Source organism: Spermophilus citellus, assembly GCF_964194105.1.
Source record: "Spermophilus citellus genome assembly, chromosome: 10".
NCBI classification, from domain to species: domain Eukaryota; kingdom Metazoa; phylum Chordata; class Mammalia; order Rodentia; family Sciuridae; genus Spermophilus; species Spermophilus citellus.
In genome coordinates, this window is record NC_138197.1 from 128,838,128 (window position 1) to 128,860,386 (window position 22,259).

The window sequence follows — 22,259 nt, forward strand, 5'->3', positions numbered from 1 at the left end:
AGTTCAGAAGGAGGAGCTGTGGAGGGGGAGGGTAATTAAAGCTGAATGGCAGACAGGGGGCACTCCCTCCCCACCGCAGCCACCCAGGCAGGATATCAAACAAGGTGGTGAGCTAACTAGTGCCCAGCAGAAGCCCTAAGCATCAGAGCCTCTGCCGGCCTGCCCCCGACAGCTTCTAAAAAAACAACTTCCAGCTTGAAGTAACCCCTCTCCCAGAGCTGCACTTCAGTAGGTAACTGGTGAAGGGTGAGGAGCCCGTGGGGAGGGGGGATGATTTTCTCTGACAAAACCTGCTCCATCAACTTTTGAACCTGTGATATCCTGTTTTTAAAAACCTGATTTTCCATCTACAACGGGAGCCTTGAAGTGAGTCTTGATGTGGAGAATCACGCGGGCACATTCAATGCAGAGGAGCAGAGGAGTAGGCTGCTGATTTTTCTGGGCCTGGTACTGAGTAGCTAAATGTCAGACGGACCCTCAGAGATTAGAGTCCAGGGTAATTATCACTCCTCCACAATTAGGTGCAGGGGTCAGCAAGCAATTGATTTTTTTTTCTACTACAGATATTTCATTATTTAACTAGCAGTGACACAAATGGCTGATTCTCTGTCGGGGTGTCACAGACTGAGCCTCCTCTAAGCCAGTCCTGGGAACTGTCACCTCTCACATCCCTAGGCTGACTTCCCTACTTACTTTTCCAATAACAAAACAAACTAAGAGCAGAAACCCAAGAAGCTCATCTGTGGATCCGGTCGGTCGGGGGTTCTTGGTGACATGAGTCCACTAAGCTGGATGTTGTAAGAGTTTGGAAATGAAAGGACAGTGGACTCTGGCCCCAGACAGCGCTGGGGATGAGATGAGATGCTGTCAGTGTCAGTGCCCTGGGAACTGGGTTTCTAATGGGAGAAGAGGAACTCGCAGCACCACGCTGAACCTCCACCATCCCACCCAACCCTGGAACCCACCCCAGGCCACCCAAACTGGGCCAGGCCAACTGTAGGTCTTAATTGTATGGGTTTTTTGTTTTTTGGGTTTTTTTTATGGGTTGGCTTTTGGGGACCTCAAATACAAAGAGACGATTGTGTAGCTCAAGTTCAGGGTACTCTGCTGTCACCGACCGGTGGAAGGCCCCTCTCCTTCCCTCCATTCCTTTCTCCTGTGAGCAGCTACCCTTGGGTGTTCAGTGTATGTCCTTGGGCACTTCTGTATCCTTGAAAAAGCTGCAGTTTTATTTTAGTAGTGAAGAATTAATTTATACAAACAGTCTTAGGCTATAGATCTCATTCTTTAATCATTCCAGTTGAACAGCCCATTTTGAAAAAGAACCATTCAGCTTATTGCACGTGGAACTAGCTCATGGCTTCAGTCTGTGGTAGAACATCCTGTCACATGCCTCACATTTTCCAGTCTTCTAGTGAAGGACATCTAAAGTGTTGCCAGCTCCTTGCTGTCCTAAAGAAACCTGCGGTTCCTGCTGCCTTGTAGACCTGTGCCAAGCTCCAAGAGATTCCTCCGGGTACCTGGGCCAGAGTGGTTTCCTGGCTTGTGGCTGTGTGCTTACTTAAATCCAGTAAGTTCTGCCTGATCCCCAGACAACCATGTCCCCATCAGTGAGTGGGGGTTCCTCTTTCCCCACATACCCATAGGTAGGAATACCCAACATTCTAATTTTTAGTTAGTCTCACCATTGTGAAGTACCCTCTCTCTCGTCAAAGAGTTTGGAGTTTTTCTGATGAAGAGGAAGATCTGCTCTTTATACACCTTTCCACCCCTCAGGTGTCTCCTCCTGGGAAGTCACCTGTTCATAGCCTTTGCCACTTTTCTGATTAGTTTCCTTTTTTTTTTTTTCTTGCTGGTCTATGGGGATCCCCTGTGCATCACAGATTCCTGTTGGTGGTATACATCGTACCCCATTGTTCATCAGTGACCTTTGTCTATGGCATCTTTATTTGAAGAGAAAAATCCTGAATTTTTCAAATGCATGCATTTCCTTTTACTTGCCTTATGGTTTGTGCTCTGAGGACCATCAGAAATTCTCATGCTGTGTCATGAAGATATTTTTCTACATTTCATCAATTCTCTTAATAGTTCTATAGGTGTTTAGCCTAGTTGAATTGACCTTTGTCTATGGTATGAAGACCAGATTCACCTTTATTTAAGGCAATTCTCTCAATAGCACCCACTAAGCAGCATGTTTTCACCACTGAGTTGTGATTCTACCCTGTCCTACATGAAACTTTATGCACTTGTACAGGTGACTTTGATGTGCATGTCCACATGCACGTGTGTGTTTATTTCTGGTTTCGCCGTCTCTTCCCTCTGGCCCACTGTCAGTGCCTTCCAACTTCAGCACCCCAATCCTCATTCTTATGGCTCTATAGAATTTCTTACTTTCTGGTAGACAAGTGTCTCCTTTTAGCTTTTCTTTTTCAAAATTGATATACCTATTTACGAATATGTATTGTTATTTCTTTTTTTTTTATTGGTTGTTCACAACATTACAAAGCTCTTGACAAATCATATTTCATACATTAGAATCAAGTGGGTTATGAACTCCCATTTTTACCCCAAATACAGATTGCAGAATCACATCGGTTACACATCACATTTTTACATACTGCCATATTAGTGACTGTTGTATTCTGCTACCTTTCCTATCCTCTACTATCCCCCCACCCCTCCCCTCCCGTCTTCTCTCTCTACCCCATCTACTGTAATTCATTTCCCTCCATGTTTGTTATCCCATTCCCCTCATAACCTCTTATATGTAATTTTGTATAACAATGAGGGTCTCCCTCCATTTCCATGTGATTTCCCTTTTTTCCTCCCTTTCCCTCCCGCCTCATGTCTCTGTTTAATGTTAATCTTTTCTTCCTGCTCTTCCTCCCTGTTCTGTTCTTAGTTGCTCTCATTATATCAAAGAAGACATTTGGTATTTGTTTTTTAGGGATTGGCTAGCTTCACTAAGCATAATCTGCTCTAGTGCCATCCATTTCCCTGCAAATTCCGTGATTTTGTCATTTTTTAGTGCTGCGTAATACTCCATGGTGTATAAATGCCACATTTTTTTATCCATTCATCTATTGAAGGGCATCTGGGTTGATTCCACAGTCTAGCAATTGTGAATTGTGCTATGAACATCGATGTGGCAGTATCCCTGTAGTGTGCTCTGTATTGTTATTTCTTAAAAGTATTTGTATTCCTCAAAAATACTTATTGAACTTTTATTGGAATTGGATTAGATTATAATAATAATGATACTTACTATTATTTTGATATAGGGATTGAACCCAGGGGTGCTTAACCACTGAGCCCCATTCCCAGCCCTTTTATTTTTAGTTTTTTTCCACATTTTTTTATTGGTGCATTAGCCCTTTTTATTTTTATTTTTGAGACATGGTTTCTCCCAGTTGCTAAGGGCCTGGCCATGTTGCTCAGGCTGGCCTCAGCCTCTGAGTCACTAGGATTGAATGCACCATCACACCTGGCTGGATTGAATTTTATTAATATGGAGAGAATTTGTTTTTTAAGATGTTAAATCATGGGGCTGGAGATGTGGCTCAGTGGCCTAGTATGTGTGAGGCCCTGAGTTCGATTCTCAGCACTGTATATAAATAAATTTTTAAAAAAAGGTCCATTGACAACTAAAAATATATAATAAAAAAAGATTTTAAATTGTATTATCCATTCATGATTTTTCTCTTCATTTAGTCACATATTTTTAAGAGTCTTTTAATAGGATTTTCAAAATTTCTCCATGAAAGTAACGATTCCTAGATACCCCATGCTTAAATAGTAGCTGTGAGTGGATCTTATCTTATCTTAGTTAATTAGTGTTGGAGTAGAAGAAGGCTATTGGATTTTGAAAGTTTTTCTTGTATCTGACAATTTTACTTAGTTTTCTTATTAATCCTAATAGTTTTCTCTTGACTCTATTTCGTTTTCTATAAAAATGATTTAATTTCTAAATACTGGTAATTTTGTCTTCTTTAATCTTCACCTCTTATTTCTTTTTCTTGTTTTATTGCATTAGTTAGGCCTTCTAATACTAAGTTGAACAATACAGTAAAGTATTGTAAATATTAAAAAAATATTTTATTTTTATTTTTGAGACATGGTATTTAATACAGTAAATATCCTTGGCTTGCCTAAAACTTAAAGGGACTACATCTTCAGTTTCTCTGTTAAGTAAAATGTTTCATGAGGATTTGGGGTAAAGAAAGGGTCCTTCTAAGCTTTCTGAGAATCTAATCTAAATCTATTTGTAGTAACAGGTTCAAACCCAGAGGCTTACACATGCAGAGTAAGTACTGCATCTCGGAGCTATATCCCTACCCCTTTCTGAGAAATTAAATCTCGACTGGGGATCTAGCTTTATCTCAGGTACTTTTTAAAAATTATCAAAAGCTGGGCGGGGTGGTGCATGTCTTTAATCCCAGTGACTCAGGAGGCGGGAAGATCACAAGTTCAAGGCGAAACTCAGCAATTTAGTGAGACTCTCAGCAACTTAGCAAGACCCTGTCTCAAAATAAAAAGTGAGGGCTGGGGTCATGGCTCAGTGGCAGAGCACTTGCCACACATGTGTGAGGCACTGGGTTTGATTCTCAGCACTGTATATAAATAAATAAAATGACAACTAAAAGAGTATTTAAAAAAAAAAAACTAATTCTTTAAAAAAAATGTATATAGTTTCCTCCTTTGGATTCCGGGTTATAAACTAAAGTGATATATTTTCCAAAGTTGAATCATCCTTACGTTCCTAGGATAAACCTTTATTGATTGTGATTTATTTGCTTAGTTCTTTCTTTAGTGCATTATCCATGTCATTTGTGTTTTCAAATCATTATAATTGGTCTTAATATTCCTTTTAATGCTCTTACTGTTTCTGAATGATTGTGTCTGGAATTCTCTCTTTCTTCATTCAGTCTTTCATTTGCATCTGCTGTCTTTTTGCCAGTCTTGGTAGATGTTTTTTATCCCCCTTACTTAGTCTTTTCCAAGAGGAGTCTTTGATTTGATTGTCTAGCACCTCCCGCAGCCCTCGCCCCCCAGAGCCATGAGAGGAAGACTCTGGAGTAAAGTGGACCTAGAGTCTTGCTCTGTCACATGTGAGCTCTAGGACCTTGGGCACATTATTTGCTCCCCCCACCCCCAGTTTACTTCCTCACTGTGAAATGGGAATAACGACACTTCCTTGCAATGGTGAGACTCAAATTACTTGAAATACTTAGGTATTCCTGAGTACTTTAGCACAATGTGCACTGGAAAGTATTTAGCACATGCTGATTCCTATCCTCGGTGACTATAATAGGCAGGGTTCTCCAGAGGAACAGAACCAGGTGTGTGTGTGTGCATGCATGAGAGAGAGGATAGGGGGTGGGGGGTTGCTTGTTAAAGAATTGGCTTTTGGGATGGTGAAGATGCAAGTCCAGAATCTCAGGGGGCAGCCAGAGACCCAGGGAAGAGTTATCTGCTGGTGGAATTCCTCCTTGCCCAGGGGAGGTCAGTCTTTGTTCTATGAAGTCCTTCAACCGATTAGAAGAGGCCCACCCACATTAGAGAGGGGAATCTGCTTTACTGGAAGCCTGCAGTTTTAGTGCTATTCTCATCCAAATCATATCTTCATAGAAATGTTCAGAAGACCCTTTGACCAACTGTGTGGACCCTGTGGCTCAGTCAAGTAAACACATAAGATTGACTACCAAAGTTCCTATGTGGATGCTCTTCTCTATGCCTGCAATGCTACCTCCTAGACCCCAGCAAGGCCATGTGCCGACTGGCTGTAGATGGGGACACAGACCTGCCACCATCTTCACCTACGTGCTCTCAATAACCTCTGCCTCTGACATCTCCCCGCCCCCCACCTTCAACCCAGTGTCGCATGGGCTCTCTGTAGCACTTGCACTAGCCAGTCAATCATTAACACCTGGGGCCGGTGTGCACGGTGACCCAGCCACCACCTCTACTATTTTCTTCCTTGCTCGTTCTCAGGGCACCTGGAGGCACCCTGTTGTTTGTCGTGGAGTTTTCTTGTTCTCCCCTGGCTAGACACAATCTCGTTCTGCCTCCTCACTGTGTCCCATCTACAGCCTTTCAGACACTTCTCCCCTTTACCTCATGCCTTCATTAGTTCATGCAGCTGTCTGACCCTCCTCCTGGATTACCCCGCAGTGATTGTAGCTTATCTGTCTCAAACCCTCACTCTGCCTTTGGAGCCCAGAACCACTGATACCCGTGTTAATGATTGACTGGCTAGTGCAAGTGCTGTGGAGAGCCCTGGGCAACACCGTATTGAAGGTGGGAGGTGGGGAGATGTCAGAAGGCACGAGTGTAAAGATGGTGGCAGGTCCGTGTTTAAAGCCAGATCTGACCCAAAGCTGGCCCTTTCTTGTGTCACATGCACAGTGTTTGAGGCCAACTAGAAACACTTGCAGGTGGAGCCGAGAGAGGTTTGTGCAGGGAGATGGAAGCTGGGGTCAGGAGGCTGGGTCTGCTCCAGGCTACATGAGGCCTCTCAGGACTGGCTCTTGCAGGTGAAGGGCTCTGAGTGGTGACCCCCATCTGAGGATGGGGTGGGAAGGGCTGGGCACCAGATGCCTGGGCATCCAAAGCAACTGGTGCATTGCCCCATTGGTGCTTGAGAGCGCACGTGGCTCTGCACAGCTGCAGAGAGGTCGAATGCCCAGACCTGCTGAGAAGGCAATGTTCAAGCAGATCTGTGGCTGATGGAGACCAGCCCATCCCTCCCACCTCACCTTGATGATGGCAGCTCCCTGCCCCTGCTCATTTCCTTGGGGCAGAAGGAGCAGCTTCTCTCAGCCTCCTGGCTCTACCCTGACGAGGCCTCTGAGGATGGGCTAGAAGTCCCCAGGATTGGGGGGAAGTGGGATTTTTGTCCAGGATGAAATCTGTGCATCAGGGCCTGTATCTGGGGCCCCTCTCCTGGGCTCAGATATGGTCAGAGATGGACAGGGACCTGAAGAATCCAGAGTGGTACAGGAGGGGTGTTTACTCTTAGCCACCAGTTGCCATGGGGAAGCAGGTCCTCTCTGGGCAGGTGTGTCTCCAAAGACATGTGGTCACAACATGCCTCAGCAGGGCCTTTCCCCGTACAGGTCATTGCTGTGGTCATGGACCTCTTCACCGATGGGGATATTTTCCAAGACATTGTGGATGCTGCCTCCAAGCGCCGGGTCCCAGTGTATATCATCCTGGACGAGGCGGGAGTGAAGTATTTCCTGGAGATGTGCGGGAGCCTCGAGCTGGCTGACTTCCGTATTCGGGTGAGTGGAACCACTGGGGGATGGGGGGCAGCGGCAGGAGGTGAGACAGAGACTCCCCTCCCTGCCTCTGCTTCCACCACAGTCCAGGCCCTCAGATGAAGCTCAGGATCTCAACCCTTCTCCTGTCAAGAGCCTTGGCTCATGAACTGCTAAGTCATGAGTCCAGCTCAAGTTTTATCCCATGGCTGCCAAGATTGAAGAAGGCAGTTCTGGCCCGTTCCTGGGGTGCTCTGCTGGCAGAATCACTGACATTACTGTCAAGGCCAAAATTAGGGCTGCGATTCTCTTCTGGGGAACTTTGGGAGCAGACAGCAACTTGCCCATGCCTGCAACAGCATCCGGTGACTTCCTCTTGCTGTTCAAATGGAGCCCTACACATCAGGAAGCAGAGGACCTGGTGAAGCTGGAGGGGCTGTGGATGCAAGGCTTTCTCTGCCCAGGCGAAGCCCTGGCCCAGAGCCTCGCAGTGTCCCCCAGAGGGTGATGGTGCCTTTCTCCTCTTCCCAACAGAACATCCGCGTCCGCTCTGTGACAGGCGTTGGCTTCTACATGCCCATGGGGAAGATTAAAGGAACCCTGTCATCAAGGTTCCTGATGGTAGATGGTGACAAAGTAGCCACTGGATCCTACAAGTGAGTTGAGCCTGGTCAGAGAGGGCCCAGGAGGCCATGGGGACTGTTAGGAAGGTGCTCGGCCGGAGCCTCCACAGTCCTGAGTTTCAGGAGATGTCATCTGCCCCAATGGCAAACCGCCTCCTGTCCAGTCCTTCCCTCAAACTTTCTGGCTGATGGATTATTCCAAAAAAGAGAGTCGACTCTTGCTGGACATTAAGCACTGGCTATTTTTCATGGTCCTCGGTGACCTGTTGCTAGTTGACAAGTGGGACAAGCAAGAAGTAGAATGGGACCAGCTCTAGAGAGGGTGTGTGAGGGCACAGCATGGGTAGGCGCTCCCAGGATTTTAATTTAAGAGTAAATTACCAGGAACATGAGAGTCTCTGTGTGTGTGTCTGTCCTCCAAGTAAATTAAAACCTAAGTGAGAAGAGAGCTGGGCACATGAACCAATTAATAAATGGTCTCAGTCCTCTTCTGAGGTTAAAGGATGGGGCTTGCAGACATTGAGTGCTGTAAAATTTCAGAAGAGAACCCATAAGGAATGGGACAATTTCAATGGCGTCTCAGTTATCATTTATTAAGCGTGTGTTTGTGCTGAGCTAAATGTTTTAAAGAAGGTATTTCCTTTGAGTCTCACAACCACTCTGAGTTATGTGATTGTGCTGTGACATTTGGTACCTTGGGTCCTATGAGTCCCATTTTACAAGTCACACAAGACTGGAAACTAGGTTTGGATTCAGGCTTGACTGCTCACCGTTCCCTGCATCTGCTGCCTGCTCTCTGCATCTGAGACCTAGACCTGGGGAGAGGGAGGATCTGGGCTGGTGGAGAGAGAAGTCCAGCAGGAAGGCTGGCTTGTGCCCTGTCCTGTAGGATGCAGAACACACAGCACGGCAGTGAGGGGTGGAGGAGGCCGCAGGGAGGGAGGGCAAGGGAGAGACCTGGGCACATGTGTCTGCTTTTCTGTCCCCATCTTCCCAGATTCACCTGGAGTTCCTCCTACGTGGACAGAAACCATCTCCTCCTCCTGACAGGGCAGTACACAGAACCCTTCGACGTGGAGTTCCGGGAGCTATACGCCATCTCCGAGGAAGTGAACTTGTTCCAGCAGCTGGGCCTGGCAGGAGGCGCTGGCAGACTTGGCCTCGACCGCTCCTCCACTGTGGCTCGCAAGCTTATCAACCCCAAGTATGCCTTGGTGGCAGGTAGCCGCCACCCACCGGGGGAGATGATGCGCTGGGCTGCCCGGCAACAGCGGGAGGCTGATGGCAACCCGGAGGGGCAGGAGGAGGGCAGTGGAGGTGGCGAGGCAGCCCGGCGCCTGGAGAGCTTCCTGAATGACCTGGTTACTATAGAGCAGGTGTGGCCCCCCGTGGATCCTGTCCCCTTGACAGATCTGAGCCACCCGAGGCTCAAATCCCGAGAGGCAGTCACCCAAAATGGCAAGGGAGATGCTGCCAACGGGGGCCCCATACCAGCCACGGAGGGCAAGCGTTTCATGGGCAGCAGGTTGTTCAGCCGCCGGGCCAAGAGGCCTGCAGCACCCAGCAGCAGGGCCGGCTCGCTCTCCCCCGAGGCCTGCCCCGACGTGGAGTTTCTGAAGGGGAAGAGGCCCACTGAGGACTCCAGCACCAACATCTCAGGTGAGCCCTCTCCTGGGGCCTGGTGTGGCCCTCCCGAGGAGCACGGCCTCCTGTCTGCAGAGGGGCTGCTCCCAGGCACCGGCCAGCGGGAGGTCTGGGCTCCGAGGTGCCTCGGTTTCCATTCTCCTCTGGCCTTTACCCACCAGGTGTCCCTGGGCACAGTGTTGCTGCTCTGAGTTCAGGTTCCTCTTCTTTGAGAGGGGGGAGTAGGACAGGTCCTTCCCGGTGCTCACTAGGGTGGTGGGCATGGAGTCGCCCAGCTAGGTGGCATTACTTCCTTAGAGTAAGTCAATCAAATCCTCAGAGAAGCGGGGGCTGCAGTCCAGCAGGGGCAGGCGAAGGCGCTGACTCCAGGGCTCTTTCTGGCTAACCTTGTCCTTGCTGGACCCCTGTCATCAGGATCCAACCTGGCCAAACACCCCACCCTCACCTGTGCCCTCCTGGCACCTGACCTGGCTTCCTGTTTCTGCTGTAAACAGTTTGCCTTGGTTTTCTCTGTGTCTATTTGATGAGTGGGTTTGTCCTCTGTGAGGGATTGACGGTGGCGCTGGTGGCTTCTTCCTGGCCACCTCTCTAGGATACCCTCATAGCCTGGTCTGCAGCTGCTTAGGAAATGTTTGAAGCGTTTCTAGGCCCAACAGGGCAGGGAAGGTCCTGTGAGCCCCATTTTACAAGAAACATGTGGAGCAGTCTCCCATGTGGCCTCTTAGGAGAGTGTGACAGCCGGGCTGCTGTGGTGCCTTAGTCACCTGAGCATGCCTGGGCAGAAGAACTCCTGTGCTGTGATTCCTCCCTCGGTGACTGAGGGGGTGGGGGGTTATGGTGATAACAACTTGGCCTCTTCACTGGCCGGGTATGGCGAGGCAGGCCTGAGGTCCTGTCCGCTGCACACCCAGGCTGTGCTTGTGGGATATGTTTGCTGCTGCTTTTTTTTTTTTTTTTTTTTTTTTTTTGTACTGGGGATTGAACACAGGGGCACTTCACCACTGAGCCACATCCCATGCCATTTTTACATTTTATTTAGAGACAGGAGCTCTCTAAGTTGTTAGGGTCTCACTAAGTTGCTGAGGCTGGCTTTGAACTCACGATCCTCCTGCCTCAGCCTCCAGAGCTGCTGGGATTACAGGCCTGTGCCATCGCACCTGGCTTCCTTTGCTTCTTGAAGTTGAGCAGGCCTGGGTATCTCTGATGTGGGCACAACGGGAGCGTGAGGACCTTCCCCTGCCCTGTTGGGCTTGGAAGCATTTCCTAAGCAGTTGTAGGCCGAGCTCTGTGCGGATACACTCTCCCTTCTCCCTCCAGATAACCCTTTGAGCCAGAGGTGGCAGGTGGAAGTTGGGAGACGTGCATAAGTGGTCCCAGGGCATAGGAAGTGGTCATGGGCCGGGAGTCAAACCCAGGCCTGGGCCCAGGCCCTGTCCTCTCAGGGGTGGGGAAACTATTCCCCATTCGCATTCCCCTGGGCTCTCTGGCTCCCCCAACACCAGATGCTGCTGCAGCTCTGTCCCTCTGGTTGGAAGGAGGGTTGCCATGGTGAACACCTGGCAGGGAAGGGGAGGGGCGAGCCCAACCACAAAACGCTGTTTCCCAAGTCCTGACTGGAAGTGAGGTGGAAGCTTTCTCTTCCCTCGGCCCCTCACCCTGAGGTGCTGTTTCCATAGAAACGCAAGGCCCATTGTCTTGTCCCTTCCTGCCGCCTCCTGTGTGTCACTCAGCCTGGGGTTCCCCTGCTTGGACGACTTGGGCAGATGCTGCCACTGCTGCCTGTCTCTGAGCATTTGCACACAGTGCCCTGGAGTCATCCAAGCAGACCGGGCCTGCACCCTCGGGAGGCCCCTCTCCAGATGCCTGACATCCAGGCAGAGAGAGAGGGGCGAGGGCGAGGGTGAGAGAGGCTGGCACGCACAGTCAGGAAGGTCTGAGGGAGCTTGAGCTGCCACCCCCCTCCATCCTCGGGAGGAAACATGGGGCTGCATGCAGCTCACCGTCACCCGCCTGGATGGGCATCCCATCCCCGAGGCCCTGAAATTCAAGTTCCTTTGTGAGCCCTCTCCTCCTGCTCCTTTCTTCCTCAAAGGCGGAGATGAGAAGCAGGGGCTCCTCCTGAAGGCCCCACTTAGCAGCCCCCGCCTCCCAGACACTGATGTAGTCAGAATGTCCTCAGTGCCTCCCCTCCACCCTCGGGGGGTGGGGCAGCTGCAGGACAGCTGGACATGAGAAGGACGGGCCCCTAAAGCCCAGGCCTAAGGTGGAAACTAGTAATCCTCCTATATCCAGAGCTGTGGTCAGGAGGAAATCACTTCAGATTCTCGGTTAGGGCCCCAATCCAGGGAAGGAATCCCCTTCCCACAGGGGCACTGGGGACATCAGGACAGCCATGGTAGAGCTCTCTGCCGACCCACCCCCTAATTTCCTGAACTTGTCCCTCTCTTCTCTGGGGCAGTTTCCTCTTCTAGAAGATGAGGGGGTGATCCGGGGAGGTTTTCCGAGGTCCCTTTGAGCTGATTCACTCTGTCCTGTCTCTGCGCCCTTTTGTCAAGAGAGAATGTGGGTTGATGACAGGGTGGGTGAAAGAGAAAGAAAAAGCAAAGAGCTGACAGCCTGTAAAATTGCTTGATAAGAAGTATATAGTTGTCAAACAGCATGCAAATTTTTGCAAACCCAGGTGTGGCCCTTGGGAGAACCTCAGGGAAATCGCTTCCTCTGGGATTGGGGGTGGGGGGCGGGGGCAGGGGAGAGCCTGGTGATTCGAAGGATCACAGCGCCCTCTAGTGGCGGAAGCTGGGCATCTTTTCCTTTTGCCTTTTCCCTTGATTGGACCTTGTCCCAGTGCAGGCTGAGCTCACCCCTTCCCTCCAGCCTGCCACCCAGGAGTTCAGGACAGGCTGTCTGGGGCAGAGATCCCCAGCCTCTGGGAACAATATCCAGGGTGTTAGTAGCATCTGGGGTGGGCTCAGGAATCCACATTTTAAACAAGAACCCCAATTTTCCCATTTAGTTCTTCAAATGAAGAGGGTCCTCAGACCAGCAGATGACACAGATATTCAGACGAGGCTGTGCCTGCAGGGAGCTGCCAGGCTGGGGCACGAGGTTCCAGGTGCTGTACCAGAAACCCCACTAGCTCCACCAGAGGGAGAGCTGGACAAGGCCACTGGCCACCCCTGTTTAAGAAAGTTAAGAGAAACGCAGTCTGAGGTGCTCCCACACAGAACTGGGGTAGTCTTTACAAGCAACCTGCTGAAGATATCTTGCGATCAAGACCCCTGAGCTTCAGGGAGGGAGTCCTTGTGTCCAGGGTCAGGCAGTGAGGAAAGGGCAGCACGGCCTGCACCTCGCAGGACCTTCTGCAAAGCAGCTGTGGCTGTCTCTCAGAGGCCAAGGCTGGCACCTCCCCTACATCTTTAGACTGTTTGGACGAGCCGCAGGCCTCAGTGTAGACTGAACCCTTCCTGCTGGGTCCTACCAGCTGAGAGGAAGGTGAGTGCAGGGACTTTTCTGCCGCAGTCTGGCTGGGCACAAATAACCAAACTGCCACAAAGCCTTGTAGGTTCAAACAGCAACTCTTTATTCCCCAAGTCTCACCGGTTCTCTACACACACTTCCCGGGAATACACTCCCTCCACCAGGCTCTGCACACCAATTCTCCCGGAACCCCCACGAGAACTCAACGGGAACTCCAAAGTAGTGGGTGCCCAGGCAGAAAGATCCGCCCTATTCCCGGAGCAGGGTCACCTTTCAACCATTCCCTCTAACAAAATGCCAGGCGTCATTCCGACTAAACTGTGGCTCTCAACACTTTTCCTCCCAGGGTCCTTTGAAGTGGCCATGCCTTTCCAGAACTCTCCTACCCGCTCCCCCCTCCCCAGTTCATGTTCACAGGGTTTAGGACCCTGGAGCTCTCAGATCTCTCCTGGAAATCTGGGTCCCTGTCAGGAATGGACTCTTGGGGAGATGCTTCCTGGGCTCAGAATTTCATAGGGACCTATGGGTGCCTGTTCCAGGCTATGTCTTCTCAAGTGCTGCAGGTCAAGGTGGGGTTTCAAAATTTAGGGTCTACCTTGAGGAACGTGGGTCAGGCCCCAGCTGGTGCATGGTATCTGTGCTCTGATCTGATGATTCTGAGCACCATTACCAGTATGTGTTGGGGGGAGGGGTTCTGATCACACAGCAGAGGTGAAGGCAACACAGTGAGTGTTCTCAGAGCAACAAACCCCACTCAGGTCCAGAGAAGAGGCAGGGGTGCTCATTCTTGCTGGCAGACATCAAAACCCTCTGCCTTTACAGTTTCTCTTGGGTGCCATCTTAGGAGGCGCCGGTGAGTGAGGCAAGGACCTCACCCAGGGCAGCCCTTGTTCCTGTGGTTGAGAGTATGAGTGTCACCCCCTCCTGCCTGCCGTTGCCCTGGGCCTTCTGTTGGGTATGTATCTATGAGCCTGCTCTGCACCAGGCTCTATCTAAAAGTTCCTATGTGGCAGGAAATAGAATGAACAAAGTCCCTCCTTATGGAGCACGTCAGGCTGGGGGGTCTGGGGAAAGACCCTTTCGTAAAGAGTGGTCAGGGAAGACCTCTCACCAAAGGAGTATCTCAGCAGAAATTCGAGTGGAAGGAAAGACCCACACAGACATCAGGGAAAGAACCTTCCCCATCAAGGGAAGGCACAGCCCCAAGAGCTGCAGGAGGACGAGGCCCGTTGCTCCTGCAGCTTCCGCAGCAGTGTCCCTGCTCCCGTCACCACCTTGCCTGCCAGCCCTTCCCTTCTGCCACTCCTGTGCATTTGGTGGCCCTCTCTTCCTATGCCATACCCCTATTTTCAGTCTCATTTCAGTGTTACCTCCTCTTGGAAGCTTGACTTTCTCTCATAAGCTTTCTTTGGGCCATCTTTACCCATGCCATACATATTGTGTTAAAAACGGTGCTCCCTCGTGTCATTCTTCCCCATTGATCTCAGCGGATCCGATTCACCTGCCTATGGCAGGCTCCGGATAAATGAGCACTGGTGGGATGACAAGCACAAGGCATTTCCCCTCAAGCCAGTCTCTCTGTCAGAGGCATGGAAATGAATTCCCAGCACAAGGGATCTCTCCAGGCTTGCATCCAGCCCTGCCAGCCCAGGGGAGCAGGTCCTGCTGAAGATAGCCTTCTCCAGGAAGGAACGAGTGAGCAAGGGCTCCACCCCCACCCCCAGGATGCGTCCTCCCCCGCTTCTGGGTCTGGAGATTGATTTTGCTTACCTGCCTCCAAATGCGGCCACCTCTGGGGAGGAAATCGGCGTCTGCTTAGTAGGCCAAGCAAATAAAACAAGCCACTGAGGAGAGGGAGTGGAGGCCCTGTGTCCCTCATAGCAGTGAGGAACTACAGGGTGGCAGAATTTAATGACTAGCAGAGCCACACCAGACATAGCCCTCAGCAGCACCAAAGAAGGTGACCTGTCTTCCCTCCCACCTCCCGCTAGGTCACCACTTGTCCAAGCCTGGGCAACACCAAGGAGGGGCTCAGCTGAATTTGCAGTAGGCCCCCCAAAGTGAGTTCATTCTGGCCCAGACAAGGTGGTGGCTACTGGGTGCAGACCTTGGGCATGAGCAGTGGCCTTGCAGGGCTTGTGAGGCGCAGGAGGAAGGGGCTGTGGAGCCAGGGCTCCTAGTCCAGCTCTGTTGAGTGTCTCTTGCTAACAGCCCAGAAGAGGAGACAGATGCCACCTGAATTAAATTCACAGCTGAAGTGATGTGGAAGGTGGTGTGAGTGCCAGGGAGGCCACCCTGGCTGTGTAGGAGGGACCAGCAGGAGACAGAAGGAGCAGCCAGTGCTCTGAGGACACGGTCTCCAGCAGCCTGGCTCCTCAGGGCCAGAGGTGTCGGTGGGCTTCGCAGAGCCCCTCCTTCCCTGTGTAGGGCAGGAATTGGCCACAGACACTGCCAGCCTCATGGAAATGGGCGCTGAGGCCTGGGGGAGAGGAGGAGCAGCTGCTAGCACCAGCATACCCCTTCCTCCACCTTGGATTGCCCTCCACGTTGGCCACCCTGACTGTGCTGCGGGCCCCTCCCACGGGGCAGCGTTTCCTCATCCAGCCCAGCAGGCTGACCACAGATGAGGCTGAACCTGGCTTAGAAGGCTAATCACTGCCCCGTTGCCAGTCAGCTCTGGGAGTGGGGCCACTGTCTCGGCAGCAGATCCTGGAAGAGGGTCACCCACGGGACTGCCCATGTCAGCCTGGAGAGCCACCTCTGGGCAAGCCTCTTGGTGGTAGTTGTTGACTCTTGAGTCCCTCCCACCCGCCCCCTTTATTCAGGAAACAGAAGGCTTCTTGACATCCCCAACGCAGGGGAACCCTGTGGAGGCTGGCAGGGCACGAGACTCTTTGTGTCGCTTTTCCAGGGTGGTGTTGACCTGGTTTCCAGACAGGCAGTTGTAAGGGGGGCAGTCACCCTAGCCTCCACATCTGAGGGGCAGACAGCCCACAGAGTAGGGGCTGGAGGCGAATCTGCTGAGTATCTCCCCCATGCCATTCCCTGCCTGTGTCCCCTGTCTCCGCAGGTAAAACAAGTCCCAGTCCTTCCAAGTCCGGCAATTGCGTGATTTCCTGAGCTGCAGGACCTGTGGATGCCCACCTGTCCTGCCCTGTGCCCTGGACAGCACAGGCCCCACCCTGTACCAGTTTGGACCTCCAGCCTCACCGGCCTCCACCTGCAGCCTCCATCCTGGCCTCAGCGCCTGAATCCAGATGGAAGAGTGGGTCCCAAGACTTCTAAGACCATCGTGTGCTTCCAGACTGTGGTGGCCAGGCCAGGAAGGGTCACTGCTGCTTTGTTTACATGAAGAGGAAGCTCGACTAGTGTCTGCTCCCCTTTATATACCTGCCCCTCCCTCCACTGGGTCAGCCCTGCCCGCCATGTCCCTGGGTAGGGAAAGGGCCATGTCTTTGTGCCCTAGTAGGAGAAGTCTCTGGGTCAGCTCCAGCTACCTGGTTTCTCTTTTTCTGAGCTTCCTGGTGCTTTTTGGTTGCTCCTACCAGGAAGGACAGGGTTCTGAGTAGGGGTCCCCAGTTCCAGTCTTGCTCCAGCCTTAGAACTACCAGTAGAAGGAGCATCTGGGACAGCTGGGACACTGGCTGCTGTGGCCTTCCTGGCCTAGACCTACACTGGGCTCTGAGGGAACAGAGGGGAAGACACCAGCCTCCCACAGTCAGTGGCAAGTTTGGACCCCGCCCATGCAAAAGTCCCTTCCCTCCCCAACCCAGCAGGCGGGGTTGGTACTCCAGGCCTCCTGGGCAGGTGCCTGCTGCAGCCGCTCCATGGGTTCTTAGAGGGCCTGGCCTGGGCCTCCCTTCAGTTTGCTTTGGTTTGCAGCCCAATGAAGGAAAAGAGAGGGTCCCAGGTGATGGAGAATTGGACTCTAAAGACAGGAGAATTTTCCCCTTCCCCCTAAGATGATCATGGGTCCCCTCCACTTACAGAACTTCCCCAGTTACATTTCAGCCAAAGACTAGCCTTAGCCTCCTGTGACGTATTGGGCTCTGCTCAGGGGCCTCGTCCCCCCCAAGCAGGTGGCCACTGCCACAGTGCTGGGTGAGGGCACCCAGTACACAATGCCCCTCCCCATCCGGTGACTGGTTTAAACAGTTCTGGAAAGTGCTTCCTTATGCACCAAGGCCTGGCCATGTGACGCATCTCTTTCTAGAGGACAGAGGAGATGTGAGAGTGGGGGCCAAGCCTTAGCTCCAAGTGGTCCCTTAGAGGTGAGGGACACAAGAGGCCTAAGCAGGCAGCTCAGCCAGCCCTTGTGCCGCCCAGAGGTGGGAAGCTGGCCTGCTTTACCCTTCTTCCCTCTCCTTCATGCAGGGCCAGGAGAGACACCTAGCAGGGTCCCTGTGGAAGTTCCAAGTCACTGCAGCCTAGAGCCAGCCCTCCTTTCTGCCTCAGTTTCTCCATGTACCAAGATGGGGCTTTTCTCACTTTCTGTAGGACTTAGGGGAAACCATATGTTAAAGAGGAAGCGACTGAAGGTGGGGCAGAGTGCCGACCCTTAAGGGGGGTTCTCCCTGCAGGCCCTCTCCCCTCTAGCCTGTTTCTTCATCCTTTCAGAGGGCTGGGTCAGATGGTCTCTGGCCCCCTCAAGCTCTGAAAATGCTCAGGAAACTACAGTGCAGAGATGGCCAAGGACCGTGACGTCATAAAATGCAGCTCTTACTGTTGGCTTGTCGGCCTAAGCTTCCACCCACTCTGTTCTGCCTCTTGACTTCTCAGTTTCGGGTGCGTCTACCCTCTGTTCCAGCATGTGCACGTACTTGGTGAACTATGCTCCCCCTCACCACATCTCAGGAGGACATCTGGCCTTCCCAGTTGGGGGCCAGGTTCAGGGGTGGATGGTGCCCTTGGACCCAGCCCAGCTGCTTCTGCAGGCTGGCAGCACCGCAAGGGCTGGAGGAGGACAGATTAGGAGGGCCCTCAGTGTGGGGCCCTGGCTTTATGGCCCCCACCCCACCAGGCCACTGTCTCGCCTACCAAGTGCAGAGACTGCAGGTTGAGGGTTAGCAGCTCATGCAGCCCTGGAGAAGGCCAGCCTCCCAGTGAGCAGAGCCCCTGGTGTTGCTGCCACCATGGCTTCTGCCCCACAAGGGCAGGAAGCCCAACTTCTGTATGGGGCTGGTAGACTGTCCCTTGACCTATGTCACCTGTAGTATCTGTCCTCAGAATGTGGTTAGTCCTACCTCTGATCTATCAAGGGTATTTCTAAGACAGCCTCTGCTAACATCAATACCCTGCGCCTGTAGAGAACTTGATGGAAAATCTAAACAAGAAGGGAAGCCTAGACACAGAAGAAGAGGCGAGAGGGGGAGTGGCTCTGTCGCCCCCACCACACTGCTTTTCTCTTTTTATTAAATGCCTACTATTTGCCGATCACTGTGCCAGGTGATTTAGGAACATACAGGTCTCAAATTAAGAACAGCTGAGGAAAGAGCCCTTTTTAAAGTCATCAAATAATTTTCATGTGTATTTGGGGCATGAGCCTCGTCGGGTTGTGTGTTGAGCCGCATGAGGTGTGATTGCCATTTCTCAGGTGAGGTACACAGCTCTCCCAAGTCCCTCATCACATAAAATACAGTTCTGGAGCTGTACCTCAGGCTCAGACTCTCAGCACTAATGACACTTTGGAGCTGCCAAGTCCTCTGTTGAGGGAGGGGCTGTGGTAGTATCGAAGGGTGTGGAGACATCCTTGCCTCTACCTGCTGCATGCCACAATGTCTCCAGATGTCACCCAATGCATCGGGTGGGGGTGTAAATCCCCTCTGCTTAGGGCCCCTGCTTTCTACTTTGAGGCTCCGACAACCACAGATGACTTCTTGAAAGGCACTTCCAGGCTCTCTGCCCTGTGTCTTGGACAGAGCGCTCGTCGGAGGTGGCTGACGTGCCTGAGATTTTGACTTCTGGGACAGCTCTCTGAGAGGCATCCTCCAGTTTCAGCCTAGTTACCTTGATTAGCTCTTCACTGCCATGCTCACCCCAGAACAGGTGTGTTTCTGTGCACACAGCTGCCTTACTGCACTCTGCTCCTTGTCCGGTTTCCTCCCAATCTGCTGCTCTTCTTGAGTCTCACCTACACCCCACATGGAAAGTACCCTGGGGTGTGCCTGTGTGTGCCCAGCAGTGGCCCTGTTCCAAAAGCAGCCAGGGCTGATGGCAAGAGAGCCTCCAAACTCAAATCAGGCCAAGGATTTGCTACCTGGTTGTCATGGCCACATTCTGAATAAACATCAACAAAGCCCCCTCTGCAGCTAATTAGCCCTGCCGTGCGCTGTGGATTCAGTTTGTCATCTGGCAACGTGCCACACTGTGCCACACTCAGGCCTTCCTGCCCCAAAGACGCAGAGGCTGTCATTGATCATCTGCACTGCTGTTCCAGCTGTACAAGCTTTGCCACAGGACAGACAGACACCCTGGGCTCAGTGAGCTGAGCCTGACCAAGGTTGGGAGCGCATACACCTTAGACAAAGGCAAGAAGCGGGTGCGAATGTGTTTTTAAGCTAATTGCAAAGACTTCCCAGTTAGGCATGCACTTCAAGGCTTCTACTCTCCCACCTGTGCAGCAAGGAAGATACCATGTGCTACAGCAGGACATCACAGGTACCCATTCTTTAGGGTTCCTGAACCTGGAGAACAGGTAGAACAGCTAGACCTCACCTGTCTAGCTCACTGTTGTAACGCAGTATTTGCTTCATACCTATTTGTTAAAAGATTGAAGACTTAACAGTCACTTAAAACAGAAAATAAGCCAGACTAACAAACTGGTGAGGCGTCACCAGCCACAGTGGCAATCGCCTGTTATCCCAGATGCTCAGGAAGCTGAGGCAGGAGGATGGCAAGTTCAAGCCCAGCTTGGGCCACTTAGTGACACCCTGTCTCAAAAACTGTAAGTCCAAAGGGCTGGGGATGTACCTCAGTGGTAGAGCATTTGCTGGGCATGTATGAGGCTCTGGGTGCACACCTCAGTACTAAGTAAATAAATAAATGGGAAATCAATCATGACCCTTTCAGCCTTGTTCCTGATTTGCTACACAGTACACGAGAGTCAAATGAGACCCTGCTGTCTGCCACTTAGTTTCTTAAGGCCTGCACTTATCCCTCCTCTAGGAGCATTTCTCCTGTCACTGTGTGTTCTAAGCGGAGTCTTCATCTCCCAGGCCCTCAGACTGGGTAGAACCATGGCTCCAGGCCCCTGGCTGCTCAGAAATGGCCCTTGCTGCGTGTGTCCTTTCAAAATGCTCACAGAATTGGGAGGAGGAAAGGAGCCTCCTGGAGGTGAGATTTGTCCAAAGCCACCCAACAAGTCATGGGAAGGGCGGGCTGGCAAGGACACCCAAGAGCACTTTCACTGCGCTGAGTGGCCTCTCTCCAGGTGACCAGTCGAAAGCTAGTTTCCACCTATGAAAGTGGTTAGGAGACAGGGCCACGTCTGCAGTCACTAAAATGCAGCTTCGGGAACAGATGTCCACGTCGTAGAAAGAGACTGACTAGGACCCACTGCAGATGCCAGCAAATGCATGGGAGCCTGAAAGAGGAAAAGCAGCCAAAGGCAAGAACAGGCCCTGAGCGGGGAGAGTCCATTGTGTGCCAAGAACTGTGCCTGGTGACTCTCATTTCCTGTGTGCGGCGTTGATTCCCTGTCTCGTCTCTTCCTGAAGGTGTCTTGGAGTTTAGATGACTGGACAGGGAGAGGGCAGTTCATGGTGGCCGTTGGAAGGCCGTGCATGTTTGTTCGTCCTGTGGATACACACTGGGTGCCTGGCCTGGGAATATATGGTGAGGGAGGAAGACGCTGGTCTTCTGGTGGCGTGGCTGGCTGCATGCCTCTTGCTGGGACCTTATTGGCATGTATGGTGGAGAGGACAGGCTTCAGGACAGAGAGGCATGTGGAATCCTCATTCTGCCACTGAATGGCTAAAGACCTGGCAAGCTAGTTCACATTCCTGAACCCTGGTTTTCTCGTGTGTCCACGGGGCTGATCTCAGAGCCCCTGTCCTGAGGCCAGGGAGTAGTCACATAGAGTGCCCCAGCACGAGGACGAACTCGGGAGAAGCACCCACCCAGGAGTGTTAGATCCAGGTCTTGGGATGTTCTCTCCTGGATTCTCTCCCTGCCCCGCCCCCTGCATATTTGCCAATTATGCAGCTGAGATTCTGGCACATGGGGCTAAACACCCCCAGCCCCCAACACATGGCCCTGCCTCAGAAAGAGCTGCAACATTAGCTGGTGGCACAAAAATCCCACAAGTTTTTTTTTCTTTTTAATCTCTATGTTGTTTATTTATTTTTATGTGGTGCTGAGGATCAAACTCAGTGCCTCACATGTGCAAGGCAAGCGCTCTGCCGCTGAGCCACAACCCCAGCCAGCCCCACAACTTTTCTTGATGGATAGTTTTGGGTGAAATGTTAATTTAGTTTGAGAATCCTTTGAATATAAAATACAAATAAAACCTACATCAGGGCTTGGGGATCTAGCTTGGTGGTAGAACTCTTACCTAGCAGGGGTGAGGCCTGAGTTCCATCCCTAGCACTATAAAAATAAGTAAATAAATAAAATAAAACCTAAGAAACAACATTTCCAGAGAGGCTGGCCAACCCTGCACCCAGCCACAACCCTTTCCAAGCCCCTGTCTGTGTGCCGTGTGTGCACCACTTTGCCTGGCCTTAAAAATGGTTATTTATTTATTTATTTATTTATTTATTTATTTATTTGGGGGTTTTCCTCTAGCCTCTCCCAATAATGGCTCCACTGGCTGTCCCCTGGCTGCACTGGGAAGATCCTGACGTCCCTCTGGTGGCCCTGAAGAAACCTGTGTGCTGGCTCCTTGGAGGAGCCCAGGCGGCTGGCGGCAATGTGGGGAAAGGCTGACCCCTTGTGGCCAGCTGGCAGCTCGCGTCCTTGCTCTGGGGCAGATGGCAGGGCCGGGTTGGGCAAGATCTTCCTGCAAAGAGCCTGAGTAAATACTCCAGGTTTCTCAGACACAGGACTTCTATCGCACCAAAGCAGTCACAGACCAGCTGTAAAAGAGCGGGTGCAGCCGGGCGTCTGTGAGACTTTTTGGATTCGGAAATTTAGATCTTACATAATTTGTATGTTCTACAAAGAATTATTCCTTTAAATTGTTTTCAATCATTTAAAAATATAAAAACCAAGACAGAGGGTGTAGCTCAGCCTGTAGACTGTGTGCTTAGCCTGTGCA

The 22,259-nt window shown here is 51.5% G+C and overlaps 1 protein-coding gene across 1 annotated transcript in view; it reads left to right on the forward strand.

The window, feature by feature from the left end:
* Positions 1-16,455, forward strand: part of FAM83F (family with sequence similarity 83 member F) — a 31,203-nt gene extending 14,748 nt beyond the window's left edge. Inside the window, exons 2-5 of the mRNA XM_081311562.1 lie at positions 7,116-7,283; positions 7,794-7,915; positions 8,880-9,541; positions 16,074-16,455. Of these exons, the coding sequence (XP_081167688.1) occupies positions 7,116-7,283; positions 7,794-7,915; positions 8,880-9,541; positions 16,074-16,123 (1,002 nt within the window). The 3' untranslated portion in view covers positions 16,124-16,455. The remainder of the gene's footprint in view (positions 1-7,115; positions 7,284-7,793; positions 7,916-8,879; positions 9,542-16,073) is intronic.
* Positions 16,456-22,259: the final 5,804 nt, after the last annotated feature.